The sequence below is a fragment of the Micromys minutus genome (assembly GCF_963924665.1).
Source record: "Micromys minutus genome assembly, chromosome: 2".
NCBI lineage: Eukaryota > Metazoa > Chordata > Mammalia > Rodentia > Muridae > Micromys > Micromys minutus.
Window position 1 is genome coordinate 82,774,295 of NC_137971.1, and position 21,902 is coordinate 82,796,196.

The following is a 21,902-nucleotide window of genomic DNA, read 5'->3' on the forward strand; positions in this document are numbered from 1 at the left end:
GCCTTCCTCTCTCCCGCTCCTTCCTCTGCCTGACAAATCAGAGGATCCCTCAGGAGAGAGGCTGGGGTTTCCCTCTGTATCCACATGATCCAGCACCTAAGACACATTCAAGTTTAATCAGATAAATATATATCTCTAGTCTGTGTTCTAGATTTTAGGTTTGGGATATGGCCTCACAGGCTATTAGAGGTTCCAGGGAGCCTCTAATCTAGGCTTCCCATGTCACAGACAAGAAACCAAGATAGAAAGGTCGACCGACATTTTCAGGGTCACCATACTAAGGGTCCCTTTCCCAGCTTAACACTCCACCCCTGGACTGGTGACCTGAATCTATCCATCATGCTATATCATTTCCGTTTGAGGGGAGAGCATATGGTCCTCTAAACTCCCCAAAATGAGCCCAGTAATGACCAATTAGTTACTCTAAAATTGCAGACAAAACCCCACTATCTCAGATAATAGAGTGATGACTCCTGAGCCGCCTATACACAGATTTCTCACCGAAGATCTTCAAAGACATGTAAAGTACACATATCAGGTTGGAGAGATGACTTGGGGGTTAAGAGACTGGCTGCTCTTCCAAAGGACCCAAATCCCATTCCTGGTACCCACGTGGCAGCTCTCAAAAACCTGTAACTCCAGTTCCAGGGGATCTGATGTCCCCTTCTGACACCGCAGGCACCAGGCATATATACAGGCAGCACACACACATAAAGTAAAAATAAAATTTAAATTAAAACAATGCCAGATACCATACTGTGATTGGTTAGTTCCTCTTACAGAAGTAAAGGCATGCCTCGCCTGGCTCTCTGTCCATCTGTTTTACAAGCTCCAATAGAAAGTGAGAAAGAGAGAATGAAGGGAAAGTACGGTGGGGTAAGAAAAGTGGGGTGCTCAGGAGTCAATAGAACGGAGCATTAAGAAGAGCAGAAGGGGAGAGAGCAGCTGGCAAGGGAGCACCACCAGGACTTCCTCGTATCTCTTTGCACCCTTTTAACGTGACCCCGGGACTGGTGGACCTTGACCTCTAGTGACCAAGCACCTGTGACTTTGTTCTAAAAGACTGTCTTCAAGTCACCATAGCCTCTTATATTAGCACCAACTCTTTATCACTAAGGTTTCAAAGACACCTCCCAGGGGTTCTTTCCACTCACTTAAAGCTGGCCTGGGAATCAGAAGGAACCACCCTTAGGGACTTTGCAGGAGATCACAGGCTTGTCTGCACCCTTCCTTGCACAGACCCTTCCTGGTCTCCCCTGGTCTGCACCCAGACCTACACAGGAAGCTATGGGATAGGGCTTAAATGTTGTACAAAACGTTATATACATTAGGATGCCAGGGACCCAAGAATGTGATCTTATTTGAATTGGGGTCTTTGTGGAAGAGGCTGTAATAGACTGTAGGGGTCGAGTGGGGAGTGGGGTTGTCCCTAAAGTTTGAACCACCAAGCCACATATACTAAATACCCACCAAACCCAGCTCCCAGCAAAACATGACACAGATGTTGACAGCTGATGCTGTGAGTGTAACTAGAGCAACTCCTTGCTAGGGAGGAAAACCGATGGTGAACTTTTCTGGCATCTCTCCCCAGGTCTCACACCCTTAAAGAGTGAGGTAACCTTGGCTAAGGTGGTGACTCTCTACTAAAGATGGTGATACCTTGGACTGTACAAGAGGAGACACTGGGACTTTTAAAAAAGAAGCCAAAAAATAAAATACAAAATAAAAATAAGAGATAAAAATTACTTTCTATGTTACCTTCAGTTTGTTTCTGTGACACACACATGCCCAAAAGCAACTTAGAGAGTTAAGTTTTATTTGATTGACACTCCCAGTTCAGCACTGAGGTAACTCTAAACAGGAACCAGAAGGCAGGCCTGCGTGCTATTACAAATAGAATCACCTCTGACCAGGGAGGGACCTCACTCATGACCGAAGGAATACAACAGGAACCCTGAAGGAATGCTGCTTGGTGGTTGGGTCACAGACTCATGAGACTTTCTTATACAGCCCAGGACCACCTGCCTAGGAATGGTGCTGCCCACAGTGGGCTGGAACCTTCTGATTCAATTATTAATTAAGAAAACCCCACCACCGGACATACCCACAGACTGATCTGATCTAGGCAATTCCTCAGTGAAGCCTATACTCACATGACAAGACTGAGTTAACAATTACAACTAATTAGGGCAGATGTTTTAGGAAACATTTTCATTGCCAACAATAAAAAGACTAATAAATTAAAGCATTATTTGAATGTGTATAACATATATATTCACGTACATATACTCAGGGAGAAATAGGACCCAAAAAGTTAAAAATGCATAAATAAATAGAAGTTTTATTCACTTAGTACAGGCTCTAAACTCACTGATTCCTGGCTTTCTATGAAGGTGACCTGATTTAACCCCTTCTATTCTGTGACTAGGCTTCTAAGATCCAGAGCAGAGAGATTTATTTAAGTTCACATCATGTGAAGTGTCATCTGGAATCCAGGTACTTTGCCACTAGTCAAGGGCACTTCTCTTGGCTGTAAGTCATGATGATAATATCTGTACAGTGCTTCTAGAAGTCTGGGATTGCCTTCTGACCCAGTTCACAAGGGACAGGAGAAGGCCTGTGCCACGGCTTTATATAGATTTGCCTCATATTTCTAGACAATGGTCTAAAGACTATAAATGCTTTACACACACACACACACACACACACACACACTCATGCTTGCTCAGAAAGTTATTTACCTGCTGAGCTAGCCCTACCTTTTATATCTCTTAAAGACAATACTGAACATTTGTAGAAAGGTAAATAAAAATAATCTCGGCTGGAACTTAATGGTAACTTTTAAGAAGTTACTGGGTTTCCTTCTCCTCTGATAATTTGAAATTATGAGACTTTGGGGCTGGAGAGATGGCTCGATGCTTAAGAGCACTTGTTGCTCTTGCAGAGGACCCGGGTTCAGTTCCCGGATCCCCTATCAGACAGCCCCAGTTCCAGGACATCCAACAGCTCCTTCTGGAATGCAGTACACAAACATACATGCCAATGCAATGCACACACACACACACACACACACACACACACACACACACACACTGAGATAAACAGAACTTTTTAAAAAGAAAAAAGAAATCCTGAGCCCCACTAGCTCTCATGAATCTAAAAATAATCCCTAATGTGGTGAAGACAATATGGAAGCTATTTTCCCTCTGAGAAAAAGCCTATCGCAAACCACATCATATTAAAGCTGAAAAGGTACATGTTACAGAGAAATACCGACACAATTGACATGATCTCTATGCTTACTTCCAAGTGTCAGCATGTGACGTAAATGAGTGGGTGTGTGTAAGGTCTTTGATATCACAACCTGGAATACAGTAGACCGACGATGAACAATGGAGCCGAGGGATGCAGGCTGGACCAGGGGGCAGTGACTGTACAAGCCTGATGGCCCGACTTTGGTCCCCAGAACCCATGTATAGAAGAACTGACACCCAAAAGCTGTCCTCTAATCTCTAGGTGTATTCTGTGACAGCTACACAGGCATGTGTACACATCATACACACAAAATCAACAAATAATAAAATATTTTTAAAATGGTCGTAGTTACTATTTTTAGTAATACGATTATCACACTGCAGCGCACTTTGTGCTTTCTGTTTGCCTTCAGGTTCATAAGCCCTTCAAGGGCTGGAGCCACATCTGGGCTCAGGGCAGTGATCAGTGATGTGCAATGAAGCCTACAGAATAGTACTCATGGTCTGTTAGTCTCAGCATTGTCAAGAATGCCAAGCCTCTTACAAACATGCGCACACGCACACTCACACACGCACACACACTTGTATCTATATCTGATGTATAGAGTTTGTGCAGTCCAAATGAAAGTCTCAGTGTGTTTTATGTGATATTGAGAACCTGCTTCTAAAAGTCATATGGAAATGCACAGTGCTAAGAATAGTCAAGGCAATCTTGAGAAAGGAGTACAAAGTTGTAGGGCTTATTATTTCCAGATTATGAATACTTACAGAGCGATGGAAATCAAGTCACTGCTGTATAACAAGGAAAGAAAACTGAGCCAATTAAACGGTGGAGGGCAAAAAATAAAGCTTCAGAAAGCTATGGGAAGTATGGATGGTATAGAATGCATAGCAGCAGAAACCCAATGGTTAAGGACAACCGACCGCATGTGGTCCTCACCAACTGTACACAAAGTAAATCTACACAGGCTGACATGTCACATGCAATGCAATATGACAGTGTGCCAATGACATTGGAGCAGAAAACACTTAGGACATAATGCAGCAATGGTTATAAAGCCTAAGATGTATAAATGAGGTGCTGCTCGACTTTTCTTGTCCAAAGACACCGTGAAAAGGGAAAGGGCAAGTTGTGGTGTAAAAGATCCTTGCCGTCCTATAGGCACTATCTAACCATCATCCAAAATATACAATGTCTTGCTAGTCAAGAAGAAAGATGACCCAACAGAAAAGGCAATAGGCAGATGCATGAGCTAATACTTGGTGAAGGTGCCTTGCTGGGCAAAAACCTGTGAAAAACTCTGAACCTCGTCAGCCAACAGGAAAATACAAACGAAATTCAGAATAAAATACTACTGAACGGCTACCAGACTGACTAAATATGAAGAATTAATACCAAATGCTGTTAACTGGAACGTTCACACATTTTGGAGGAAAGTGAAAATTAGCACATTTGCTGGAAAACTTTTCAGCACTTTGTTGAAGATGAACATACACATTCCCCCATGGCCCAGCTACACAACTTCACAATATATGGTTATGTGCACCAAATGCTCTTAGGAGATGGGGGTGATGTCTTTCAGAGTAGCTTCTAATTGGAAATATCACTAATTTGGAATAGATAAATAGTGATCAAATGTCTGACGGAAATGGACGAATTGTGCTGTACATTGACATGAATGAGTGACAAAGAAAATTCCGAAGTTGGAAAAAAGCTGACACAAAGGAACACAAATGGCAGGGCTGGGAGATGGTTCGGTCAGTAGAAAGGTTGCCATGCAGGAATGAGAACCTGAATTTGGGTCTCCAGCCTCCACATGAAAGCAGAGCACAGCAGCACACATCTGTAACTGGAACTCATTAGCTAGACAATCTGAATCTGTGAGCTCCAGGCTCAGTTAGTGTTCTAGTCAGGGTTTCTATTCCTGCACAAGCATCACGACCAAGAAGCAAGTTGGGGAGGAAAGGGTTTATTCAGCTGACACTTCCACATCGATGTTCATCACCAAAGGAAGTCAGGACTGGAACCCAAGCAGGTCAGGAAGCAGGAGCTGATCCAGAGGCCATGGAGGGATGTCACTTACTGGCTTGCTTACCCCTGGCTTGCTCAGTTTGCTTTCTTATAGAACCCAGGTCTACCAGCCCAGGGATGGACTGGGCCCTCCTACCTTTGATCACTAATTGATAAAGTGCCTTACAACCAGATCTCATGGAGGCATTTCCTCCAGGGAGGCTCCTTTCTCTGTGATAACTCCAGCTTGTGTCAAGTTGACATAAAACCAGCCACTACAGATAGGAACCTTGTCTCAAGACAGAAGGTGGGTGACAAACCAGGAAGACATTCGATGTCATTCTCTGGCTTCAGTGCACATGTGCACATGAGCAATACATATACCACACACAAACACATACAGAGTGGGGGGAAAAGGGATGGGAAGAGAAAAGGAAAGGTTGAGGACAGACAGACAAACAGAATAGAAATAGTATGGATGCACTGGTGAATACTTACATAAAAGATAGCACCAGGCAATCTCTGATGCTAGTCAGATGTTTGGGAGGAAAAGGGGGAATGATGTGGAGGTTACACAAATATTACTACAGCCCTGGTCATGTCCCAGTTCTTCATGCCAATTCTGACGACACTGGTCTCTTCACCATGTGATAATCATAAAGCTATATGATGTGTGATTAAATCAGTAAATTTTTTCCTGATTTCAAATAGCCATCTTCCTGCACATTTATGCCGTATACTTGACAAGCTAGCTGTAAGTTTGGCTTCCCAGAATGCTGCATTCTGCAGGTTCTAGAAAACTAAGGTCGTCACCTTTCTTGTCTATTAGATGTAGCACACAAGATGGGGGCTCTGGAGACGGAGCTGAACTCCGCATGGGGTTTCAGTGTGTAACTGCCGCTGGAGATGATTTTATTACGCAGTTTAGTTTGACAGCGGTCAGGAGGCCCTATTCATCTGGTGGGCTTCATTAGACTTCCTCCTGAAAGAAAGGCACAAATGCACAGCATGTTCTGCATCCCAGTAACAACCAAAGATGACTGCCTAGTGATAAATAATAGGATCTTCTCTCTAATGACTCCTCCCAGTGCCTCCCAGGAGAGGCCATTAAGAGATCCAAAATCTTGGAGAAAAATGCTTACAAAGGATTAAAAATGCAAAATAAAAAGGACACAGAGAGAAGGGCTATTTGGAGTCATCTTGTGAGCACACACAGGGAACTGGTAAAGGCAAGGATTCAGGATTAGGACTCCAGAGTTCCCACTAGTTAATTATGAGACTCCTGGGAGGTGACCTAACTGTCCTGTTCCCCCACTTTAAAAAGGGATGGGTCGGTGACACTGCCTTACAGAAGTGTAAGAACAGATCAAATTCACAGTGATTCCAATGGCCACCATCTGCAAATGGTCCAGGACTGTGACATGTTGAGTGTGACGGTGTGTGGGTGGTGATGATGACACTGTAGATGGGGAAGAGGGCACTGATGACCGTGATGGTAAGGACAAGTGAGTTGGTCCTCAGGGAAAATCATGGAAGGAAAACTCCAGTCAGCACCAACCAAGGTCTACTGGGAGTGGTTCCTCACAGTACCAAGTTATAGAGAGAGTTGGTGCAGTCCTCACAATATACTGAGTGGTCTTGTGGTCTGTCATATTCATGTGGGGGGGTTACTCTACTACATAATATATCACCTTCTTGTGCTTCTTGGATATCTCTAGCTCAATCTTAATTAAATATATGTTTATGAAATTATTTGTTATACATGTTACATATATTAAGGTTATATATATACCTTCCCTAACAATCCAGAAGCTTCAGAGAAACACACACCGACTCTGTCCTAATACTTTTTTAAAAGATCCTATTTACTTATTTTATGTATGCGAGTACACTGTAGCTGCCTTCAGACACACTAGAAGAGGGCATCAGATCCCATTACAGATGGTTGTGAGCCACCATGTGATTGCTGGGAATTGAACTCAGGACCTCTGGAAGAGCAGGCAGTGCTCTTAACCACTGAGCCATCTCTCTAACCCTCTGTCTTAATTCTTAACACATAGTAAATAATTCTTGAATGCGTGAGAGAGGGAAGGCTCATTTGTCTTCCCTGCACACTTGGATCCTTTCTGCTCCAGCCAATGTTTTTATGGCTCATAGTGTATGGTACACTCGTCTCCCCCACCAATTTGCTTTTGTGTTGTTGCTGTTGCTTCGATGTAGGGTACCAGACCCAAGCCAGGTATGGGATGGTTAGTAGAGATAGCCACCCCCCCACCTCACCCTGTATTTACTGAGTTAAGGGCATTTTAGGCCTTTTTAGGAAGTATGGCTACCTCTCTGAGAAGCACTGGGGGTCTGAGATGGGAATGTCCATTCAGATTTACACTTTAGGAAGGCTGGAGGTTGTGTGATCGCTGGATTATACACTTACTCTAAAATAGTGGTCCTTAACCTGTGGATTGTGAGCACCAAAAAGCACATATCCAGTCCTCTTAGGAACCCCCAAGCATAAATGTATAACTGTAATTTTGCTACTGAGTGGCGTTTCTGTTCCTTGGACCTTCAGAAATATGTGGTTTCTGGCATTTGAGGCCCATAGGTGGGAACCACTGTGCTAAATGCTACCTGGGTGGTAAGAGCTTCTCCGGCTTCACTTGTGTATGAAACAAACAAGTGAAGCCTGACAAAAGCTGTGTGCTCTGAGGAATTTTATCACCCTCCTTCCCTGTCTCTGAAGTTTCAGAACCAGACCCCAAGATCCCCAGTCTCCTGGCTCCATGTAGAATCAGGTCCCAGTATCACCAGTATCAGCCCTGGTCAACTGCATCATGTGTGTTACTGAGGTGCCTAAGACTTCATGTTGTAGCCTCAACCACCATGGGCCTCCTTCCACAGTTTATACCGCAGCTCACCGAAGCTTTAAGTAAGCCTTGGAAACAAGGTGCTCCTCGGCTGCTTGACTTGAAGGAACCCAGAAGTGGAAGTCCCATTCTGCATTCAGAAATTTGGGAACCATTCTCCACCCAGCCAGTTAGGGCAGAGCTGCCAGGGAAGTGCTGGTCGACAGAAAAGCAGGGCTGGAAACCCAGCATGAGCAAGAGTGTCCAATGGGATTAGGTTGTGCTATTTCTTTAAATTTCCACTAGCAGCCAATATTCTCAGTGTTTTCATTGGAGGCAAACCCACCCCCATTCCAAACAAGACTGTGCACCCTAAAAATTGTAAAGGGCATCTCTACACAGTGGAAACAGCACAAAAGCCTAGCTCCAAATTAGCGTCTTTCTATTTTGTACAGTTTTGGGCAAGGCACTGCACTTTCCTTTGTCTCTCTTTCCTTATGTGAAAACCAGCTGGGACATTGTGTACCTGTATTGTCGTTGGGATAGCTAATGAATTCAATATTCGTGAGCCCATAAAAATGTTTGCTGAATCAATAAAATACATTAAAAAATAAATCAGCGTCCGCCATGAAATGGGGATCATCTTTATCGGCTTGTGGATTTGTTGCAAGGATTAGAGGAGATAATGAGTGTGAATCAAATACAGTGTCACCATGAAGGCTCCTTCTTCACCTCCTCACAGTATAGCTTAGGGCCAGATGGAAGTCCTGAGCTGAACATCATGGTTCCAACATGAGAAAGCATGGTGCTAGACTTTGGACCTTGAATGTCCCCCCAAAGGCCCATGTTTTGGGGACATAGAGGAGTTGATAAAAATTTTAGGAGGTCGGGCTCAGTGGGAGGAAATTTGTTTATTAGGATTATGCTCTTACAGACAAAATGGAAACTCTGGGTGTTCATCCCGCCCTGCCCCCCACACTCTGTCTCTGTCTTTCTGTCTGTCTCTGTCTGTCTGTCTGTCTCTGTCTCTCTCCCATTACTGTGAAGCAAACAAGACTTCTCAGGTGGCACATTCTCACACCACTATGTACTGTGTTGCCATAAGCCCAGACAGGCAGAGCTACCTGACCACGGACTGACGCTAGCCAGCATCTCTTCTAGGAAGGCCAATGTCTCACACACGTTGCCACTGCAATAGAAGGCTGACTAACACCTATAAAAAGCTATTCCCGAGAGGTCAGCAGTGTGTCAGACTATACAGATGAAGGTCAGAAGGAAGCTGAAGGAGATCCCTGTGGGTCCTCCTATCATGACCATGTAGCCAACCCCCTGCCTCCCTCCTTAAACACAATCAAGAAGCAACTGAGCCAGATCCAGTCCGCCTCCATGTCCTAGTCTCCTGGGCTTGTAACTTAAGCGGAGCTGACCAGGACCCACTTCCCTGAGATGCTTTATCTTAAAGGGTAGGGTAGGGACCTTTCTTATAGTCACAGAACTAGCTCAGAGACTCTTCACCGAAGGTTGCTGGCAGATATAGGCTCTGTGGTTTGGAGAAACGATATTTATAATAAAGAAAATAAGGAAGGTAATGCCCAGAAGCACGGCTAAGAGATAAAGAATAAAAGGCGCAGAGCAAGACCTGTGGAAGGGAGGAGTAGAAAGGAGAAGGAAATATGGATCAGGGAGGAGGATGGGTGATGAGATCCAGCTCTGGGCTTTCCAAATATGGGGGTCACTGTGCTCTGCTCCAGTTAATTTGATTCTGTCCTGTTGGTTGCACTGAAAAACTCCTGGCTGATCCTGAAGCAAAGCAATCAGCAACTCTGCATGGACCGCAGGACTCCTCAGCAGTCTAAGTTCCTGTCACTGTGACGGAATACCTGAGGGAAACCAATTAAAAGAGAGGCTTCTTCTGGGTTCATGGCTTCTAAGGATTTGGTCCATGTGCATGTGTTAGCTCTGCTGCTGTTAGGCCTGTAGCAAGGGGAAAGCATCGGGGAGAAAGCCATGCTAAAAGGAGCTGTTTATCTCATGGCAGCCAGGAAGCAGGTGGTAGGGGTCAGGGGACAGGAGAGGGAGAGACCACATAGGCAAGCCGGATTCTTTGAAGCGACTCCGGCCAGCTTGCATGTGACAAGCATAGCTTGCTCGTCTCCCCCTTCTCTCTGCCTTGCTTAAATGTTAGATTACATCCCTGAAGCCAGCCACCAAGGTCTGTTCTCTTATTTGACCACTTCCTCCTCCTGAGGCTGACCACCAAGGTCCAGCTCTCAAAGTATTGAAGTCCAGCCATCAGCAGCCCCATTGGCCTACCTAATTAACATGCCCAATTAAAATTAAACACCCTATCCTAACATAAGGTTTCCCTTGTAACTTTATATAGCGCCATTTTCCTACATGCCAACTCTTTTTCTCTCTCTCCCTCTCAAATCCCTGACCTTTGAAATCCCACAAAATAAGGTGTTTCCTTGGCCATAGGTCAGCCCTTGCAGTGCATATGGGTAAATAGTTCTCCACCCTGGCTTCTCTTCTGACTTAAATGCCATGTCCTATTTCTTCAACCATCCTGAGGGCAGACACTTCTTCTTCCTGTACTTCATACTCCAGATGTGCTCTGATAGGGACAGAATGGTTTTCTTCCTGTCCTGGACGTGTGTGTGTGTGTGTGTGTGTGTGAACTTGCCAGGACTAGTGCTTGCTTTCCTGGAAGCCCTGTCATGCTAACTCAGATGCTTGTTGTTTTTCTGGGAAGTTGCTGTGCTCCCTAACTGCGATGGTTTGTGCATGTATGGATAACACCCAAAAGATCTGTTGGGAGTTTGGTCTCTGGGATGCTGCTGTGGGAAGGTATTATACCCTCTGAGGAGATGCGGTCTTAGGATGACCATGTTGTACCTCCGGTCTCTCACCCTCTCTCTACATCTTAGCTCATGTTCTAAGTAGGTTTTCCCACCACAGACTTTGCCATGTTCTAAGTAGGTTTTCCCACCACAGACCCCAAACCACGGTGCTATGAGATCCCGCACTATATCCCCAGAACCGTAGCCTAAGATAACTTGTTTCTCTGCTAGTTGCCTCTGCTGCTGTGGTCCAGCGGAAACTGGACAAATAGGTTAACCTATGCTGTAACTGGTCAGCTTGGAGAGGGGCTTATAGGTCTTACTCTATAAACCTAGGCCAGCCTCCAACTCAGGGACCTCTCGCCTTAGCCCCCAGCCTCTGCACTGACAGGCTTGTGTCCCCCTCACACACACACGCACACGCGCGCGCACACTCGCGCGAGCGAGCACACACACACACACACACACACACACACACCTTGCACCAGCCCCACCCTGCACATACTTGATGTGCTTTCCTATCAAACTTCCAGCAAAATTTCTGGTCAATTGTTCATGGACCCTTGTTTTAATCGCAGGGAGGTTTACCTACATAATGTTATTTTAGATTAGGGTTCTTTTTTTAATAAACAGGCCTAATAAGCCTTTATCTAATCTGTTCATTAGACTCTGGAGCAAACTAGTGCTTAGGACAGAGCTCTCAGCCACCCTTTAAGGTCTTTCTCTAAAGCTGACATCTGGTTCAGCATTTTGAAGTAAACATCCTGTTGTCATCCCAATGACATTGATCAGCTAATTGCCATCTCCTGGTCACTCACCCCAGTATACTTATGAATACAGTGTCTTAAGTCTCGTGGCGTAACTCTAAAATGCCCCTTGAAGTTTCAGGCTTGATTGACAACTGATGGTATTTGAGGAAACAGGGTATTCCTCGGGAACAGAATTAGACCGTAGTGTGGGGTACTAAGGTGGTGTTGGGTGAGCACAGGGAAGGGACATGTCCCTTAAAAGAAGAAATATAGTCTGGGAAGCCAATCTCCTGTTGGGTTTGCCCGTCCTTACAGATGGTTCCAGCAAAATTCACCTTAACAATCTGTGTCTGGGCTTGAGCGTCTGACTGTGGGCTGGCAGCCCTTCCCTCCCCCCTCTACCTGCTGTCACCTTGTTCCTCAGTTCTGCACCCACCTGCCTCTGTCATCAGTCACCCTCTCTCTGCCTGTCACCCACCTCCAGCCTGTCCCAGGGCAGTAGCTGTCCTTTCTCTCTGCTGCCACCATCTGGACGGCCTTGACTTTGTCCAGTGCCATCCTCTGACGTTCACCTTTCTGGCGGAGGAGATGTCTTTTCTCTAGTCTAGCTGATCTAAGAAGGGGAGGGTAGAGATCTTACACCGGGACCTTTGGGCTTCGATGGCGCCCCTCCCGCTCAGCAAATAGTGATTTAATGCCCACTGGCCATACACGATTCTGGGTCCTGGAGATAAAATAAGAAAGACAAAGGCTTTGCTCTCATAAAGCGTGTATTCCAGATGGAGGAGGCAGATGATAAACATGATTATTTCAGAGAGAGCTCAAGGGCGCAAAGAAAATAAATCAGGGGGGGAAACACCCAGTGGGAAACATAAAATGGTGGTCGGAGAAGCCTCTTTATAGATGGGACTTAATACACACGACTTAGAGAGGAGGAAACAGTCATAGGGTAGTCTGTGAACAAAATTGCGTCCCTTGGTGTTTCCCACTGGCTTTCAGAAAGTGATTGGGAAGCCCTGAGAGGCAAAGAGGAGAGGGGGTGGGGGCGGGGCAGAGCTCCTGGTAGCACCTGGCCATTCATTATTTCCAACTGGATCCTGATTCTACCTCCACCCACCTCCTCCCCTTCCCCCAACTCCACCAGATGACTGCTTCCTGAAAGTCTCCTCTGATCTCTCTCACACAACCCTTACAAAAATGATTTGTAAACCCCTAGCCTGCAGTGCCACCGCCCTCAGGCCTCAACTGAGGGGTTAGGCACAGGAAATTTCTCCAAACTTTCGTGGCAGTTTGGGAATCTCAGGTACATGGAGCTTGCTGGCCAAGGGCTTCTGGGGTGGGGTCTTCACTCCTTGCCTGGTCCTGTCTGAGCCTCAGGAGACCTTTGGGAAGAGGGGACGTTCTATGCCAACAAAATTTTATCAGCATCTTATGGAGTTTTTGTGAGAGCCCAGCTGTAGGTGTTCTAAAGTAAACGAATTAGAGAAGGAGATGAGGTGGACACACACACACACACACACACACACGCACACACACACGCACACACACACACACACACACACACACACGCGCGCGCGCGCGCGCGCGCGACTCTGGGTAGGTAGGCACTACTCCACTCACTGTATGGTCCTGAGCATGCCACATGGCTTCAGTTTCCCTACACAATCACATGGTAAGGACTTATTTTCCTGCCAGTATTAAGGAGGAGAAACCAACAGTTTTCTCCGCTACCCGACCCACGCAGCACAGGTCACTGCCAAAGCTGGAGGGAGACCAGCACTGGACTTAGCAAGAAATGCCAGATCCCTTCTCTTCCCTGATAATGGAAATATTTGGAGGGACACATAAGTCAGACCAGATCGGAGCTGTTCTCTGTGTTGTCTGTCACGCACGGTTTCAAGGGATAGTGAAGGGATAATTTTGACTTATGGGATTTAGACTTTCCATCTGCCTCTCGAATCTCAGCCTTGGGTAGGATAGGTAGTCACTGCATTCAAATTATTTTGTTCGTTTTTATTCCGAATGTCTACTCCGGTGGCTTTTTCTTTTCTCACCCCACACGTGGACATTGTTTTCTTGGTTTTTTTACTCCTTCCTTCCTTCCTATTTTTCTGATTCCTCCTTTGTTGAAGGAAAAGTAAATAGAATAGGGTACCTATGCACACTTACACAAGGACAACATTTTCATATGCACAGACTTGTGCAATCCACACATACACACCCTGTACTCCTTTCTCTGTCTACGGATTTAGCAGAAACATCAGCTCAGAGCTGCACAGAGTGATCTAGAAGAAACTTCACTGAAGTTTCATTCATGGAAGGAGTATGACTGTCATAAAAAAACATGGGACAGGGCTGAGAGGTGGCTTAGCCGTTAAAGAGCACTGGCTGCTCTTCCAAGGACCTGGGTTTGGTTTCCAGCAACCACATGTTAGCTTATAGTTGTCTATAACTACAGTTCCTAAGGTTCGAATGCCCTCTTCTGGCCACTGCAGGCACTGCAGGCACATGGTACACAAACATGCCGGCAACACACTCAAACACAAAGTTTTTTTTTTTTTTTTTGGTTTTTTTTTGTTTTTTTTTTTAAGCAATTAAAAAAAGGAAACAAGGCACTTTCTAATTCAGTGGCTCTCAACCTTGCTGATGCCGTGACTGTTTAATATAGTCCCTCATGTTATGGTAACGTCAATCATAAAATTATCTTTGTTGCTACTGAAGTTTTGCCACTGTTACAAATTGAAATGTAAACATCTGTATTTTCTGGTGGTCTTAGGTGACCCCTGTGAAAGGGTCATGTGATCCAGAAGAGGTTGCAACCCACAGGTTGAAAAACACTGCTCTAATTGTTCCCCCAAATCTTTTTCTCCTTTATCTTTTTTTTTTTTTTTTTTTTTTTTTAAAGTAAACCCTCTCAACACTATGTGCTTACATGGAGCTTGGATGTGAAAGCAAGCCAGCTACAGTGATCCTTGGAGAGAAATGTCCAATAAAACAACCCAAAGCCAGGTCAACTCAATCATGTGGGCTAGCATCCAATAGACAGACACACGTGTAAAATGGGTGAAATTAATGTCAGCAGCATATGTTCTTTAACCTGACACATGTAATGTCCATTTCAATGTGGGATCCATTTGAAAATTGTTAATAAGAGCAATGTTCTTTATTCCCCTTCAATAACATTCTAGCACATCTCATTTCCAACTACCATACTGAAGGTATGTATGTAATGGTCCTGCTGTCCTAGCAGCTACCTGTTGGACAGCAGAAACCTAGAAGAGGGTAGGGCAATGGGGCAGAAGGAGCCTGGGTTCCTGGCTGACACTGTGAAGCCCAGAGGTCTGCCACGCCTGGCTTTCCATCCATCTCAAATGAAACATTTCATTCAGGGGCCTCTTAGCTTGGCTTATGCCTATTCTGTAAAGAATATAAATGGGGAAGGTGGTAGCAAAAACTTTCTGGGCACCTATATGTCACTTTAGCCTATATTTGTGGTTAAAAGACTCAGCTGTGACGGGCTCACCTGGACTTGAGAAAGCACTCGGGCTGTAAACTTTGAAAAACTTAAATTAGATATGACTTGTTTTATATGTTATGATGTTCCTCCACTTCCTGAAACCCAAAGCCATAAGCAACCTTTATAATCCTTAAACATCGCACTTGAGGCAGCTTTTAAATTTTGCTTTCCCTTCTGAGGTTTATTTTTTTTTTTATTTTTTTACATTAAGCTTATATGCTTTTTATTTTATTTTTTATTTCATGTGCTTTGGTGTTTTGCCTGCATGTGTGAGTCAGATCACCTGGATCAGGAGTTAGAGACAGTGGTGAGCTGCCATGTGGCTGCTGGGAATTGAACCCAGTTCCTCTAGAAGAACAGCCAGTGCCCTTAACGGCTGTGTCACCTCTCCAGCCCCTCCCTTATGAGTTTTTCAGACAGGATCTCATTATGTATGTCGAAGTTGTCTTCAAACTCATGATCCTCCTGCCTCAGCTTTCTGATGCCTGGAATCACACCATCTTTTTGGTTTCTATTATCAGTTCAAACTGAACAATTATGAAAAGGGGACAAGAATTTAAAATCTAAAATCACATGGTAAAAGGAAGGAATAACACAAGAACAGGAGAGAGATGGAGGCACTCTTTAGAAAAGCAAAGCTCAGGAACAACAACAAAAATAATAATTTGTTTCCAAATCTCTTTCCCAGCTTCAGTTTCTCAGCTCCTACATAGGTTATGCTCAAATACACACATTTACAAGCCTAGTTACAAAACAACTGCATGTAGATGAAAGAAGTTATCAAGTTAAGTTCTGTCCCCCATCCGGATTGTTTCTGCCTTCACCTGAAGGGAATCGGTTAAAGACTGTCAAGGCCCCTCATGTTATAAACTGAACGTCTGTTTATGGGGACGAGCAATGCTGACGTCTGTGAAAACAATAAGGGGGGGAGAAATGCAGGGACACTCCACTGCCTCATCACTCTGTGTCGCAAAGTATGATTACCTTCATTTGTTGAAGCAGTTCCCGTTCAAGGAAGTCTCCGTACTCAGAAGGCTGAGGCTAGCCCAGTAAATGGTTCCAAGTCCCCAGTCAGTTTAAGAGGACAAAGGAAGAGGACTGAAGGGGCCCAGACACAAGAATGGACCCTGACTTGTAGCGCTTCGACCGTGAGGAACCTCTCTGATGCCCAGTCCTATCTACAAAACAGGAATAGAATAGGCTGCCCCACAGGACTACGAGGAACAAGGGAGCTGAGTGGGAAGAATCTAGCACAATGTCTTCTCTGCTGTTATAAATATTTGTTTTTTAACTTCCCAATGGATCCTCTCATAACATGTATATATGTGCATTTACACGTGTGCACACACAAACATACACACTGTATCCCCTGAGTGCTGACCTTTTTAGACTCTCATTTCCACTCCCCATCATGCTTTGGGGGGGTGTCTTCCCCCCAAATGCTCTCACTTTACAGACAGGGAAACTGTGGTTCAGAGACATGTTGTAAACTGCCCGAGGTCACACAGTGACTGTGAAGACAAGCAGACATCCAACACTAACTCACGCATCCTGAAATCCTGTGTTTTGTTCTAGCAGGCTGAAGTGCCTGCTCAGACTGGCAGTGTGTGTCCCAAACTGGGACAAAGAAGAAACAGCAAAGCTGCCTTGGAGGTCTCCAAACCTCTGGGTGTGGAATAAATCTCCCAATTATGCCTGCAGTTGGACTAGCTTTTGAAATCTCTTGAACATTCTTTTCCCATCAAGTTCCTTGAAATGTCCCTTTAAACAACATCTAGAGAAAGACACTCTCGCCAGCCTGACTTTATTTTCCCAATAAACAGACCTTGCTCAGACAAAAGAGCCTCTTTGATTTTCAATCAATTCGTGAACATTTCAGCTGATTTCCTGCTATTTGGCTTGAAACTGTGATCTGGGAAAGGCTGGCTCTGTAAACTGTCGCCCTAGAGGAGAGGCCCCTGGAGTATCCTCAACTTGTTATTTTTAATCACTGTAATCGCCTTTCAAAGGAGGCTCTGGTCAGAAACAGAGCGGGCCTTTCAGAGCTTTCTAAAGCACAATTATAGCAGTGGGGTGGGGGGCAGCTAGAGGAAGAGGGAGGAAGGGGAGGGAGCAGGGGTGGGAGAGAAAAGGAAGTCAGAATGGCACTAGTAAGTTGGAGAAGGCTGAATGACCGCCCCAAAGGCACCCAGGCTGTGGGGAAGAAGCCCCATGATTCAATTTGTTAAAATAGGGACCTTGTTATTCAGGTCTAGAATAGCCACAGGCAATGGGGTGGAGGGGGCAATGGGGCACAGATGCTATTGGATAACAGACTGAAATAAAGGGCAAAGATTGGAGGGAGGAAAAGGAGTCATTGATGCCAAACCAGTGATGGGTGATGGAGGATGGATGCTGAATTGAGGAAAGAGAGATTAAAAAGCAGACAGAACACCAGGGGATGTTAATGCCTATAAACCTAGTCAAGGCACTTAGGAGAACACCTTACACTTACTTTTAATGTGTAAGGAACTATAAGCCGATGTCACAAACTAAGCTAGTAGTACCTTTTCTCTGTAACCCTGAACCTGATGGGTTAATTACAAAACACCTACCCTGGAGACGTTAGCATGCCTTTCCCTAAGTCTTTATTTCAAGATATTCTGGCCATTGGAGGGAGAAAAGATGTTATCCCCACCCACAGCTTAAGCAGGTATCACTGTATTCCAAAACTTAACAGTGTCAGCTAGAGTCCAGGGCCCTCCCTGACTAGACCTTGGCTTTACTTAAAAGTTCTGGAACTTCTCTGGACATGTGATTGTGGAACGTGCCTCCCTCCCAGCGCTGAAGTGTGTGCTCAGCCAAACAGGACTGGTATGAGAGGGGATTCCAGGATGCTCCTGCTTAGCCAAAATCAACACACAAACACACACACACACACACACACACACACGGGGTTGGGGGGACAAGCCCTCTTCTTGGGTTTAAATTAGGAATAGTCATAAATAAGACCCCGAGTATGGAGTTTTCAGCATTCACTCATTCATTAAATAAATTCAGGAGGAGCCAGAAGTGGGGAGCCATTTGTTCCCTGGGAGTTGGACAGGAGGAATGTTGACAAACTTTTCACCCAGAGAAGAGCACAACCCCTTCATTTTTAGGTCAATAAAGAAAAGTCACCCCACCCAAACTAATGAGTATTTGGGGACCTGCTGTCTCTCTTACACATTCACCTTTGTATGGCTGCAAGGCATTTTCCCCCAGGCTAGGAAATAGGCTCAGGGAAGTCAAATGGCTTGCACAAAGCCACAGAGCTACTAAACCCAAGTCCCAGTCATCCCTACCCCTCTGCTTTCCCGGTTGACTGTGTGCAGGGGGCCCAAATGGCTTCTTGCCTTATGGTCTGATCTTCCTAACTGGGTTAGGAAAGTACCAGTTTGTCCTGCCCATGCTGGGTCTAAGACTCCTTCCCCCAAGCCTCCTGCTTCCTCCCTGGCTAGGAGGTTTTTTACCCAACATCTTTCTTCCTGGAGAAAGAAGAATCTTGTGGACTCCCCAAAAAGCAAAGCAGATCCTGCCCAAGGGCTGAGGGATTCGGTGCCTGGAGCCTGAGTGCGTAGTTTGGAGTGGAGAACTACAACGCCACCGAAAAAACCCGGAAAACAGAAGCAGCTTTCTGAGAAGTGCAGACTATGGTTCGGGTACTGCCTACACTGCCCCAAACTTTCTCTCAGTGCTCCAAACCACTTTCTTTCACAAATCTCTGGGGGAAACAGGAAGGCAGCAGCTGGAAGCTCAGTTGTTCCGCTAAATTCTCCAATGGCCTGCTTTTCCTCATCAGCTGACTTACGGCTCTCATGGACCCTAGGTAAAATACAGTAAGTTTCCCCGGTTTCCGGCCTGGGGACAGCCAGCTAATGCTTGTATGAGAGAGAGAGAGAGAGAGAGAGAGAGAGAGAGAGAGAGAGAGAGAGAGAGAGAGAGAGAGACAGAGAGAGACAGAGACAGAGAGACAGAGACAGAGAGACAGAGAGACAGACAGAGACAGAGACAGAGGGAGAGAGGGAGACAGAGAGAGACAGAGAGAGAGGGAGAGAGAGGGAGAGAGGGGGAGACAGAGAGAGAGGGAGAGAGAGGGAGAGAGAGAGAGACAGACAGAGAGAGAGAGAGAGGGAGGGAGGGAGGAGAGACAAAGAGAGAGGGAGAGAGAGGATATCTGTACTGAGCAGGGAGGTGGTAGGGTGTGGGGTGGGGTAGGGTGGCTTGGAGTCTTCAGGTGGGCGTGGGTCTAGCCGCTGGTCATGCCAGAAGTCGCCCACCTGCTTGTAGAGCCTTTCCCTGTGCTCTGAGTCCTGCTTTCCACTGAGCTGCATAAAGCTGGGCATCCCCAGGGCGCACAGCATTTAGGCTGCCAGAATCAGAATCGCGTCCAAGCAGTCTTGGGAATCCTGGGTCTCTTTTCTGTAGTCACATTCCATATTACCCCTGGGACCTGTCCTGGACATCCAATGGTCTCCCAGTCTCCTGGGGCATAAGAGAGTAATTCTGGAATATTTCAGTGGACCTTTCAGGTTCCACCTACCTGTACCCTGAGAGTGGTTAGGGACTCATCCAGGAAGTGAGTCCTGCTTGATCAAGAAGCTGGTCTCTCTCCTTCAAGGATGGGGGCCACTGGGAGAGCTGCCCTTTCTGGGACCCACCTGAGAGTACCTCTTTTTCCAGAGAGCGATAAGAGAAATGCGGGTGTACTTTACTCTAGCCAACAGCTGGAGCGAAGTCGGGCTTCCTTCCAGCCAGGCTGGTGTGATCTGTGGCTGGACTGTACCCCCCTCCCCCGCCGCTGCCGCTCAGGAACCCTGCTTTGGAGACCCGGGCTGTCTCTCCTGCTTGCAGCCTCCCCGACAGCCCCTTCCTCCCCTGACGCTGTGTTGGAAGGTACAAAGCTGGCAGCTAAGGAGCTGGGGCAGTCAGGTCAGGGCCCCAGGCTGGGATGCGCAGACCTGGTACACTCGGGGACTGCGCTCCAGGCTATACAGCCTTGCTCCGGTCAGTGCCCTAGGGGCTTCTAGATCTCTGGTCCTCCAACGCCATTCCACTTACCTCGGTAGCTGCTTCCTGGCTTATAGAAGTCGGGGTCGCCTTCCACGCGGAGGCTGAACTCCGTGTATCCCTCACGCCGTGTGCCCTGGGCGCGCAAGATGCGGCTGCAGTAGCCCTCCGACTTGGCCACTTTGTCCAGGGTCTCATCTGAGAAAGCTAGCGCTGCGGCCAGGGGCAGCGCCAGGGCCAGCAGCGCCGGACCCCGGCTAAGCCTCAGGGGCGCGGGAGACAGCCTCATCCTCGAGGGTCCCCCAACTTTATGCGGATGTTGCAGACCCCTGTCAGGACACTCCTGCTCCAAGTGACGAGAGCTGCAGAGGCGAGACCTGAAGGAGCCCGGGTGGCACTGGCGGTGGGGAGCCCGAGCCCGCCTCGCTTTGGCGGCTGCGGAGCGGCGCTGCTCTGAGCGGAGCCGAGCAGCGGAGCTGAGGGGCGGGCGGTGGCGAAGGAGCACGAAGAGGGAGGGCTGATTTGCGCCCGGATCCCCCAGCGCAGCGCTGTTTTGTTTCTGAGCTGGGGATCAGCGGGCGCTCTGGTGTTTGTTTTGTGAAGCTGGATTCCCAGGGTCTGGTGGGAGAGAGCTGGGATACGCAGACACGTGCTGGCTCAATCCACCCTGCCACCAACGAGGCTGCTTCCGCAGCCTCCAGCTACACCCTGGGTCCTGTGGACCACAGTGCTCTGAGGAGGGAAAGCCTGCCAACAAACTTTTGTTGCAAACCTACTCAGTGCCAGGCTGCGCTGCTGCAAGGTTTCCCCGCGGCGGCATCAGTTTCCCACGTGCACTAGCGCCACACACCGTAATCATTATAATCATTTATTTATAGACAAGCAGATCGCCGCAGGCCACCATCGCTGTCCTGGCCCACTGCCTCCGGTGCACTTCCTTGGCCACTATACAGCATGTCATGCTAAAGGACCAACAAGGAGCCCAGAGACCTAGACCCTGGGAACAGGGGGCATAGTGCCTTTTTGGCCATACTTTTGGAGATCTATTTTTTAAAAGTGTTTTTCTTTAAAAACAGAAGGAGGGAAATGTTACTATTGAAGGCAATGCTTTGCTACATATTAGTTTATTCAACAGTGTATCCAAGCAATCATAAACTATGACGTTTTAAGAAGGAAGGTGCTTATAAAAATGAGTATTGCCTAGGAGCCCGGCCTTCTGAACGGTTCGAAGAAAGGCCTGTATTTTCTTGGCTTAGATATTTAGTTCAGGCTCTTTTAAGCTTCTAGGGACAGGTTTTTGCTATAGTCCATTAGCAGGAATCTCTACAGATGTTTCTCTGCCTTGGCCTTGTCACTTACCTGCTGTGAGATGTTTCTTGCCCAGGAAGCACAGGGCAGGAGCGTGTGGGAGCTGTTGAACTAGAGCTGTTGTATGCCGAAACTCGATGAACTCTCTCATGTATAATTTTGTTTTTTGCCTCGGGAGATACCCTACTTGAAGATACCTGAATCCCATTGCTGCACACAAGCGTCCCCGCCCCCCATGCTCTGAAAGGCTCCTTTATCCTCCTCTCTTTCCTTGGGGCCTTGAAGACTTTTCAAGTGCCTGCATCTAACAAGCGTTCCATCCACTTTACAGACTAGCCCTTTCTCTTCCACTTGG

General features: G+C 46.6%; 1 protein-coding gene across 1 annotated transcript in view; it reads right to left on the minus strand.

Annotated features, from left to right (window-relative positions):
• The window catches only part of SPON1 (spondin 1), a gene marked incomplete at its 5' end in the record, with an annotated part of 278,019 nt that extends 257,491 nt beyond the window's left edge, over positions 1 to 20,528 (minus strand). The window contains one exon of the mRNA XM_080911650.1: positions 20,291 to 20,528. Coding sequence (XP_080767776.1) covers positions 20,291 to 20,528 — 238 coding nt within the window. The remainder of the gene's footprint in view (positions 1 to 20,290) is intronic.
• Positions 20,529 to 21,902: the final 1,374 nt, after the last annotated feature.